We start from the raw sequence: 13142 nt of genomic DNA, 5'->3' as shown, positions 1-13142 counted from the left end.
GAGGTTTGGGCGTGTTGACCCGTTGACTATTTGTGTTAAGTTAAAAGAATCTCACATAGACTTAAAACTATCAGAACTTGAAGATAACCAATCCCAGTTCAGATCTCCTGTGAGAAGAAACTCATTGGAGGCTAAGGTTGAAAGCTGTGTAGTCAGTGAAGATAAAGTCTCACTACTAGCAGAGGGCGGTCTATAGCAGCCTACGATGGTAAGAAAGTGGCCGTTTAGCAGCTCCAACTTAAGAGCAAGAAATTCAAATTGACTGCTGAGGGAAAGAGATGATTGAACAGTAACATGAAATTTCCATTTGACATATATTGCTATGCCACCACCTTTTTTTCTGGGGCGGTCACAACGGAAAACATTATAACCTTCAATAGCAATATCTTTATCTGTGATGGATTTCTTTAGCCAAGTTTCAGAAAAGACAAGAATGTCTACATCAGTCGATTTAGCCCAGATTTTAGCTAGGTCAAGTTTTGGCAATAGACTTCTAACATTTAGGTGTATAACACCAAGCCCTGATCTAGATTTAAATTCAGTTGGAGTACTCAGACAATTTATATCTGGACTGGGGTTGAGTTCAATATTACCAGACAGTAAAAACAAAAGTAAAGTTAGGACTTTGTTAGACTTCTGTACAGTCTTCAGTTTGGCCATGAGTCTGAGACAGGTACATATAATTTAACAACAACCCAGGTTCAATTAAACAAAAACATGTCATTTTTCAATTTCGCAGAATATTTTATCCCACGAACAAGACCCTGAGATACTTGAACAAAAAGTGTCCGGTGTCAGTGTTTTGGTTAATCAATGTTTAGATTAATCTTACTTTAAACATTGGTGATGAGGAGTGAGGAGGAGGAGGAGGTGTTGCCTCACAGCAAGAAGGCTTCTGGTTTGAATCCCTGGACGGGCAGGAGCCTCTCTGTGTGGAGTTAGTGTGTTCTCCCTGGGTATGTGCATACGTGGGTTCTCTCCGCCCCCCCTGTGACCCTGAATGTAATAAGGTTGATGGATGGATAGCTAATCCCTGACTAATATTTGGCCCTTGAAGTATTTTTCCACAAAGGTCCTGGGGTCAATCTTCAGTTTTCTCAGTTATTGTCATCACTTTGAATCCCTCAGCCGTTCCAGACCTGTGGCCAGTCATGTGACTGGTAGGTATTTACTCAACAAGACACAATCTCTGCAGTAAACTCATCTGCACTCTAACACGCTAACATTGTTCTGCTGCTTTAGTTAACCCAAAAGAAGGTGAACACTGGGAGGCACAGACGGTCCCAGCAATCGGAACTAACTTTTCAAATGAGAGCTCACAATATAAATGAGCCTGTGTAATGTCTCCATACAGCCTGGTCCTGCTGCAGGTCCTCTGCTTATGGTTAATGAGGTAATGGGTCGTGATCAATCATGATCAATTTTACACATTTTTCTCATTTCAGGCTCCGTGGCTTTTCTGAAACCAGGGTTTTAAAACACTTGTTTTTCATGATTGTAATGTTTATCTACACGTTAATTCTGTGTGCCAACCTGTTGCTCATTGTTGTTATCTGTAAGAGCAGGAGCTTACATGAACCTATGTATATATTTCCATGCAGTCTGTTTGTTAATGAGCTGTTTGGTAGTACGGGGTTCTTCCCTCTCCTCTTGGTTCAGATTCTCTCTGACAGTCACACTGTTTCTGTTCCTTTGTGTTTCCTGCAGATCTTCTGTGTGCACTCATATGTAAATGTAGAGCTTTTTATTTTAGCCGTCATTTCTTATGACAGATATCTTGCCATCTGTTATCCTCTGCAATATAACTCTCTTATGACATTTAAAAAGGTTGCTGTGCTTATTGCAGTGTCATGGTTAACATCTTTTTTTAATGTTGTTTGCACAGTGTCCTTGAATTCTACTCTGCAGCTGTGTGGGAACATTATTGACAATATTTACTGTAATAACTACTCCATAGTTAAACTGGCCTGCTCTGACACCACAATAAATACAATTTACGGCATAGTTTTGCTCATGATCACAGTTATTGCTCCTCTGATTTTGATCTTATATACTTACATGAGGATTCTTAAAGTGTGTTTCTCTGGTTCCAAAGAGACCAGACAAAAAGCTGTCAGTACCTGCACACCTCACCTGGCCTCTCTGCTCAACTTTGCTTTTGGAATTTGCATTGAGTTTATTCAGAGCAGGCTGAATATGAGCGGAGTACCAAGTCTGCTGTCCGTATTTTTATCCGTATACCTTATGACATGTCAGCCGATCCTAAACCCGGTCATGTACGGCCTGAAAATGTCCAAAATTTTCAATATATGTATAAGCCTGTTTTGTTCTAAAGCTCTGATTATCCAACTCAATCGTTGAGATCAAATATTTATGAATACCTTTTAATGAGTCCAGTTTTCTTGATGTCTAAGGGTCACTGTACTGTCATACAAGAAATCAAACATGCACTTGATAACAGCACAAACAGCTGAGCTGGTTTTTGAAGAGCAAATGTAAACACTTGTTGAATCCTAGTGTGTCTCATTTAGATGAACTGTGTATGTGTTTAATGTGTTGACAGTTCCATTTGCCCTGAGCCAACAGCTCTGATTTCAACACAGTAAGGTTTTGGTAAAGTGTTCTGCATGTCTAAATGCTATTTGAAGCTGTATAAATAAAGTGGATGGATGCACAATGTTTATTTTATTTAAGAGTCCAGTCTAGATCTGCTCTTTCTGTAAAATGTCTTCATGGAAAGTGTCCTGATATAACAGTTGTTATGAACTGGTGCTAGACAAATATTAGACTGACAGGCTGATTGTCTTAGAGGGAAGTTTCCTGATATTGATTCCTCCAAAGCTTGTTTGCTTACACATTTCCTTATGCAACATAGTGTGACAGTAAAGCTGTTGCATTTTAGAGCTGTAGATGTAAAACATGGCACAAAGCAACCAACTATGAGTCATTTATTTATCATCTTTTGCAGCTGCTAAATCTGTGCAAATGAGACTAAAAGACCTCAGCTGTATATGTCTAATTCACAGAGCACCCACAAAGGGTTCAATGCTCAATAAACTGCTCTGCTGAGTGTATAGTGTCTCTGTATGCCAGTGCTGTTTGCATACATTTAAACAATCCACTGTGCATTTATTTGGAGAAAAGCAGACCCTTTACTATGCAAGCAAGGCTTTTTGCAAAACATAAATAATATCCTAGTACTAAGGTTTACAAACACCAAGTTATTATACAATACAGTCTTTTAGGACAATGAGGGGTTGAACGTTGAGATATGCAGGGCCCTGACAATGTAAAGCCTTAAAGGATTCTGAAAGTAAATGGTAACATTATTGACAATGTTTACTGTAATAACTACTCCATAGTTAAACTGGCCTGCTCTGACACCGGGACACATAATATTTACGGCATAGTCCTTCATGTATTCATAGTACATGTTCCTCGGATTTGGATCTTTTATACTTACATGAGGATTATTAAAGTGTGTTTCTCTGGTTCCAAACAGACCAGACAGAAAGCTGTCAGAACCTGCACCCCTCACTCTCTGCTCAACTTTGCTTTTGGCCTAAGCCAACAGCTCTGATTTCAACACAGTAAGGTTTTGGTAAAGTGTTCTGCATGTCTAAATGCTATTTGAAGCTGTATAAATGAAGTGGATTGATGCACAATGATTATTTTATTTAAGAGTCCAGTCTAGATCTGCTCTTTCTGTAAAATGTCTTCATGGAAAGTGTCCTGATATAACAGTTGGTATGAACTGGTGCTAGACAAATATTAGACTGACAGGCTGATAGTCTTAGAGGGAAGTTTCCTGATATTGATTCCTCCAAAGCTTGTTTGCTTACACATTTCCTTATGCAATATAGTGTGACAGTAAAGCTGTTGCATTTTAGAGCTGTAGATGTAAAACATGGCACAAAGCAACCAACTATGGGTCATTTATTTATCATCTTTTGCAGCTGCTAAATCTGTGCAAATGAGACTAAAAGACTAAAAATAATACACACTGTACCTTTTACTACTACACACTGCACCTTTAAATACTACACACTGCACCTTTAAATACCACAAACAGTACCTTCAAATAGTACACACTGTAATTTCAATACTACACACTGTACCTTTAAATACTACATAATGTACTTTTACATACTACACACTGTACCTTTAAATACTACACACTGTACCTTTTAAATACTACACACTACACCTTTAAATAGTACACACTGTACCTTTAAATACTACACACTGCACCTTTAAATAATACACACTGCACCTTTAAATAGTACACACTGTACCTTTAAATACTACACACTGCACCTTTAAATACTACACACTGCACCTTTAAGTACTACACACTGTACTTTTAGGTACTACACACTGTGCCTTTAAATACTACACACTGTCCTTTTAAATACTACACACTGCACCTTTAAAAACTACACACTGTACGTTAAATACTGCACACAGTACCTTTTAAATACTACACACTGTAATTTCAATTCTACACACTGTACCTTTTAAATACTACACACTTCACATTTTAATACTACACACTGCACCTTTAAAAACTACACGCTGTAATTTCAATTCTACACACTGTACCTTTAAATACTACATACTGTACTTTTACATACTACACACTGTACCTTAAATAGTACACACTGTACCTTTAAATACTAAACACTGCACCTTTAAACACAACACAGTAACATTAAATACTACACAATTTACCTTTTAATACGACACACTGCACCTTTAAATACCACACACTGTACCTTTAAATACTACACACTACCTTTAAATACTACACAATGCACCTTTAAATATAACACACTGCACCTCTAAATACTACACACTGTACCTTTAAATACTACACACTTCATCTTTTAAATACCACTGCTGCACCTTTAAATACTACACATTGTATCCTTAAATGATACACACTGCACCTTTAAATACTACACACTTCACCTTTAAATACTACACACTTCACCTTTAAATACTACATACTGTACCTTTAAATACTACACACTGCATCTTTAAATAGTACACACTGTACCTTTAAAAACTACACGATATCATTTTAATACTACACACAGCACCTTTAAATGCTAGACAGTGCACCTTTAAATACTACACACTTTACCTTTAAATACTACACACTGCACCTTTAAATACTACACACTGCACCTTTAAATAGTACACACTGTACCTTTAAATACTACACACTGTACCTTTAAATACTACACATTGCACCTTTAAATACCAGACACTGCACCTTTAAGTACTACACACTGTACTTTTACATACTACACACTGTACCTTTAAGTACTACACACTGTGCCTTTAAATACTACACACTGTCCTTTTAAATACTGCACACTGCACCTTTAAAAACTACACACTGTACCTTAAATACTACACACAGTACCTTTTAAATACTAAACACTGCACATTAAAATACTACACACTGTACCTTTATACACTACACACTGCACCTTTAAATACTACACACTGTACATTTAGGTACCAAACACATTACCTTTACATACTACACACTGTACCTGTACATACTACACAGTACATTTTAAGTACCACACAGTACCTTTAAGTACTACAAACTGTACCTTAAATACTACACACTGCACCTTTAAAAATTACTAACTGTACCTCAAGTACTACACACTGTACCTTTTAAGTACTACACACTTCACATTTAAATACTGCACACTGCACCTTTAAATACTACACGCTGTAATTTCAATTCTACACACTGTACCTTTTAAATACTACACACTTCACATTTTAATACTACACACTGCACCTTTAAAAACTACACGCTGTAATTTCAATTCTACACACTGTACCTTTAAATACTACATACTGTACTTTTACATACTACACACTGTACCTTAAATAGTACACACTGTACCTTTAAATACTACACACTGCACCTTTAAACACCACACACTGTACCATTAAATACTACACACTTTACCTTTTAATACGACACACTGCACCTTTAAATACCACACACTGTACCTTTAAATACTACACACTACCTTTAAATACTACACAATGCACCTTTAAATATAACACACTGCACCTCTAAATACTACACACTGTACCTTTAAATACTACACACTTCATCTTTTAAATACCACTGCTGCACCTTTAAATACTACACATTGTATCCTTAAATACTACACTGCACCTTTAAATACTAGACAGTGCACCTTTAAATGATACACACTGCACCTTTAAATACTACACACTTCACCTTTAAATACTACACACTTCACCTTTAAATACTACATACTGTATCTTTAAATACTACACACTGCATCTTTAAATAGTACACACTGTACCTTTAAAAACTACACGATATCATTTTAATACTACACACAGCACCTTTAAATACTAGACAGTGCACCTTTAAATACTACACACTTTACCTTTAAATACTACACACTGCACCTTTAAATACTACACACTGCACCTTTAAATAGTACACACTGTACCTTTAAATACTACACACTGTACCTTTAAATACTACACATTGCACCTTTAAATACCAGACACTGCACCTTTAAGTACTACACAATGTACTTTTACATACTACACACTGTACCTATAAGTACTACACACTGTGCCTTTAAATACTACACACTGTCCTTTTAAATACTGCACACTGCACCTTTAAAAACTACACACTGTACCTTAAATACTACACACAGTACCTTTTAAATACTACACACTGCATATTAAAATACTACACACTGAACCTTTATACACTACACACTGCACCTTTAAATACTACACACTGTACATTTTAGGTACCAAACACATTACCTTTAAGTACTACACACTGTACCTGTACATACTACAGAGTACATTTTAAGTACCACACAGTACCTTTAAGTACTACAAACTGTACCTTAAATACTACACACTGCACCTTTAAAAATTACTAACTGTACCTATAGTATCACACACTGTACCTTTTAAGTACTACACACTTCACATTTAAATACTACACACTGCACCTTTAAATACTACACGCTGTAATTTCAATTCTACACACTGTACCTTTTAAATACTACACACTTCACATTTTAATACTACACACTGCACCTTTAAAAACTACACGCTGTAATTTCAATTCTACACACTGTACCTTTAAATACTACATACTGTACTTTTACATACTACACACTGTACCTTAAATAGTACACACTGTACCTTTAAATACTACACACTGCACCTTTAAACACCATTCACTGTACCATTAAATACTAGACAGTACACCTTTAAATACTACACACTGCACCTTTAAATACCACACACTGTACCTTTAATTACTACACACTACCTTAAAATACTACAAACTGCACCTTTAATTACTACACACTGCAACTTTAAATACTACACACTTCATCTGTAAATACTACACACTGCACCTTTAAACACCACACACTGTAACATTAAATACTACACACAGTACCTTTTAAATACTACACACTGCACATTAAAATACTACACACTGTACCTTTATACACTACACACTGCACCTTTAAATACTACACACTGTACATTTTAGGTACCAAACACATTACCTTTAAGTACTACACACTGTACCTTTACATACTACACACTCTACATTTTAAGTACTACACAGTACCTTTAAGTACTACAAACTGTACCTTAAATACTACACACTGCACCTTTAAAAATTACACACTGTACCTCAAGTAATACACACTGTATCTTTTAAATACTACACACTTCACATTTAAATACTACACACTGCACCTTTAAAAACTACACGCTGTAATTTCAATTCTACACACTGTACCTTTAAATACTACATACTGTACTTTTACATACTACACACTGTACCTTAAATAGTACACACTGTACCTTTTAATACAGCACACTGCACCTTTAAATACCACACACTGTACCTTTAAATACTACACACTACCTTTAAATACTACACAGTGCACCTTTAAATACTACACACTGCACCTCTAAATACTACACTCTGTACCTTTAAATACTACACACTTCATCTTTTAAATACCACTGCTGCACCTTTAAATACTTCACATTGTATCCTTAAATGCTAAACTGCACCTTTAACTACTAGACAGTGCACCTTTAAATGATACACACTGCACCTTTAAATACTACACACTTCACCTTTAAATACTACACACTGTACCTTTAAATACTACACACTGCATCTTTAAATAGTACACACTGTACCTTTAAAAACTACACACTATCATTTTAATACTACACAAAGCACCTTTAAATACTAGACAGTGCGCCTTTAAATACTACACACTGTACCATTACATGATACAAACTACACCTTTAATTGCTACACACTTCACCTTTTAATACTACACACTGCACCTTTTAAATACTACACACTGCAACTTTTAAATACTACACACTGCACCATTAAATACTGCACACTGCACCTTTTAAATACTACACACTGCACATTTAAATACTACATACTGTACCATTAAATACTGCACACTGCACCTTTAAATGATACACACTGCACCTTTAAATACTACACACCTCACCATTAAATACTACACTCTGTACCTTTAAATACTACACACTGCACCTTTAAAAACGACACTTTTCACCTTTAAATAGTACACACTGTACCATTAAATACTGCATACTGCACCTTTGAATGATACACACTGCACCTTTAAATACTAGACAGTGCACCTTTCAATACTACACACTGCACCTTTAAATACTACACACTGTACCTTTAAATACTACACACTGCACCTTTAATTACTACACACTGCACCTTTAAATACTACAAATTTCATCTTTAAATACTACACACTGCACCTCTAAGCACCACACACTGTACCATTAAATACCACACACTGTACCTTTAATTACTACAATCTGCACCTTTAAAAACTACACACTGTTCCATTAAATACTGTGCACTGCACCTTTAAATGATACACACTGCACCTTTAAATACGACACGCTATCATTTTAATACTACACACAGCACATTTAAATACTAGACAGTGCACCTTTAAATACTACACATTGTACCATTACATACTACAAACTACACCTTTAATTGCTACACACTTCACCTTTTAATACTACACACTGCACCTTTTAAAAACTACACACTGCAACTTTTAAATACTACACACTGTACCTTTAAATACTACACACTGCAACTTTAAAAACTACACTTTTCACCTTTAAATACTACACACTGTAACATTAAATACTGCATACTGCACCTTTAAATATTACACGCTATCATTTTAATACTACACACAGCACCTTTAAATACTAGACAGTACACCTTTAAATACTACACACTGCACCTTTAAATACCACACACTGTACCTTTAATTACTACACACTACCTTAAAATACTACAAACTGCACCTTTAATTACTACACACTGCAACTTTAAATACTACACACTTCATCTGTAAATACTACACACTGCACCTTTAAACACCACACACTGTAACATTAAATACTTCACACTTTACATTTTAATACCACACACTGCACCTTTAAATACCACACACTGTACCTTTAAATACTACACTGTTCACCTTTAAATACTACACACTGTTCCATTAAATACTGCGCACTGCACCTTTAAATGATACACACCGCACCTTTAAATACTACACGCTATCATTTTAATACTACACACTGCACCTTTAAATACCAAACACTGTACCTTTAAATACTACACACTACCTTTAAATACTACACACTGCACCTTTAAATACTACAAACTGCACCTTTAATTACTACACACTGCACCTTTAAATACCACAAACAGTACCTTTAAATAGTACACACTGTACCATTAAATACTACACACTAGACCTTTAAATACTTCACACTGTACCATTAAATACTACACTCTGTACCTTTAAATACTACACACTGCTCCTTTAAAAACGACACTTTTCACCTTTAAATAGTACACACTGTACCATTAAATACTGCATACTGCACCTTTGAATGATACACACTGCACCTTTAAATACTAGACAGTGCACCTTTCAATACTACACACTGCACCTTTAAATACTACACACTGTACCTTTAAATACTAGACAGTGCACCTTTAAATGATACACACTGTACCATTAAAAACTACACACTTCTCCATTAAATACTACACTCTGTACCTTTAGATACTACACACTGCACCTTTAATTACTACACACTGCACCTTTAAATACTACAAACTTCATCTTTAAATACTACACACTGCACCTCTAAGCACCACACACTGTACCATTAAATACCACACACTGTACCTTTAATTACTACAATCTTCACCTTTAAAAACTACACACTGTTCCATTAAATACTGCGCACTGCACCTTTAAATGATACACACTGCACCTTTAAATACGACACGCTATCATTTTAATACTACACACAGCACATTTCAATACTAGACAGTGCACCTTTAAATACTACACATTGTTCCATTACATACTACAAACTACACCTTTAATTGCTACACACTTCACCTTTTAATACTACACACTGCACCTTTTAAATACTACACACTGCAACTTTTAAATACTACACACTGTACCTTTAAATACTACACACTGCAACTTTAAAAACTACACTTTTCACCTTTAAATACTGCACACTGTACCATTAAGTACTGCATACTGCACCTTTAAATATTACACGCTATCATTTTAATACTACACACAGCACCTTTAAATACTAGACAGTACACCTTTAAATACTACACACTGCACCTTTAAATACCACACACTGTACCTTTAATTACTACACACTACCTTAAAATACTACAAACTGCACCTTTAATTACTACAGACTGCAACTTTAAATACTACACACTTCATCTGTAAATACTACACACTGCACCTTTAAACACCACACACTGTAACATTAAATACTTCACACTTTACATTTTAATACCACACACTGCACCTTTAAATACCACACACTGTACCTTTAAATACTACACTGTTCACCTTTAAATACTACACACTGTTCCATTAAATACTGCGCACTGCACCTTTAAATGATACACACCGCACCTTTAAATACTACACGCTATCATTTTAATACTACACACTGCACCTTTAAATACCACACACTGTACCTTTAAATACTACACACTACCTTTAAATACTACACACTGCACCTTTAAATACTACAAACTGCACCTTTAATTACTACACACTGCACCTTTAAATACCACAAACAGTACCTTTAAATAGTACACACTGTACCATTAAATACTACACACTAGACCTTTAAATACTTCACACTGTACCATTAAATACTACACTCTGTACCTTTAAATACTACACACTGCTCCTTTAAAAACGACACTTTTCACCTTTAAATAGTACACACTGTACCATTAAATACTGCATACTGCACCTTTGAATGATACACACTGCACCTTTAAATACTAGACAGTGCACCTTTCAATACTACACACTGCACCTTTAAATACTACACACTGTACCTTTAAATACTAGACAGTGCACCTTTAAATGATACACACTGTACCATTAAAAACTACACACTTCTCCATTAAATACTACACTCTGTACCTTTAGATACTACACACTGCACCTTTAATTACTACACACTGCACCTTTAAATACTACAAACTTCATCTTTAAATACTACACACTGCACCTCTAAGCACCACACACTGTACCATTAAATACCACACACTGTACCTTTAATTACTACAATCTTCACCTTTAAAACTACACACTGTTCCATTAAATACTGCGCACTGCACCTTTAAATGATACACACTGCACCTTTAAATACGACACGCTATCATTTTAATACTACACACAGCACATTTCAATACTAGACAGTGCACCTTTAAATACTACACATTGTTCCATTACATACTACAAACTACACCTTTAATTGCTACACACTTCACCTTTTAATACTACACACTGCACCTTTTAAATACTACACACTGCAACTTTTAAATACTACACACTGTACCTTTAAATACTACACACTGCAACTTTAAAAACTACACTTTTCACCTTTAAATACTGCACACTGTACCATTAAGTACTGCATACTGCACCTTTAAATATTACACGCTATCATTTTAATACTACACACAGCACCTTTAAATACTAGACAGTACACCTTTAAATACTACACACTGCACCTTTAAATACCACACACTGTACCTTTAAATACTACACACTACTTTTAAATACTACAAACTGCACCTTTAATTAATACACACTGCAACTTTAAATACTATACACTTCATCTTTAAATACTACACACTGCACCTTTAAACACCACACACTGTAACATTAAATACTTCACACTTTACATTTTAATACCACACACTGCACCTTTAAATACCACACACTGTACCTTTAAATACTACACTGTTCACCTTTAAATACTACACACTGTTCCATTAAATACTGCACACTGCACTTTTAAATGATACACACTGCACCTTTAAATACTACACGCTATCATTTTAATACTACACACAGCACCTTTAAATACAAGACAGTGCACCTTTTAAAACTACACACTGTGCTTAAATACTACACACTGCACCTTTAAATACTACACACTGCACCTTTAATTACTACACACTGCACCTTTAAATACCACACACAGTACCTTTAAATACTACACACTGCACCTTTAAACACCACACACTGCACCTTTAATTACTACACACTGCACCTTTAAATACCACAAACAGTACCTTTAAATACTATACACTGTACCTTTAAAATACTACACAGTGCACCTTTCAATACTACACACTGCACCTTTAAATACTACACACTGTACCTTTAAATACTAGACAGTGCACCTTTAAATGATACACACTGTACCATTAAAAACTACACACTGTACCATTAAATACTACAAACTGCACCTTTAATTACTACACACTGCACCTTTAAATACTACACACTTCATCTTTAAATACTACACACTGCACCTTTAAACACCACACACTGTACCATTAAATACTTCACACCTTACCTTTTAATACCACACACTGCACCTTTAAATACCACACACTCTACCTT

At 35.3% G+C, this 13142-nt stretch overlaps 1 protein-coding gene across 1 annotated transcript; it reads left to right on the top strand.

The window, feature by feature from the left end:
- The first annotated feature begins 1413 nt into the window (after positions 1-1413).
- LOC117813883 (olfactory receptor 11A1-like) lies at positions 1414-2361 on the top strand. Its single transcript, XM_034684932.1, has one exon. It carries the CDS (start codon positions 1414-1416, stop codon positions 2359-2361), a length of 948 nt encoding a protein of 315 aa, XP_034540823.1.
- Positions 2362-13142: the final 10781 nt, after the last annotated feature.

This window comes from Notolabrus celidotus, chromosome 6, assembly GCF_009762535.1.
Source record: "Notolabrus celidotus isolate fNotCel1 chromosome 6, fNotCel1.pri, whole genome shotgun sequence".
Lineage (NCBI taxonomy): Eukaryota > Metazoa > Chordata > Actinopteri > Labriformes > Labridae > Notolabrus > Notolabrus celidotus.
This window is presented reverse-complemented; position numbering and strand designations above follow the sequence as displayed.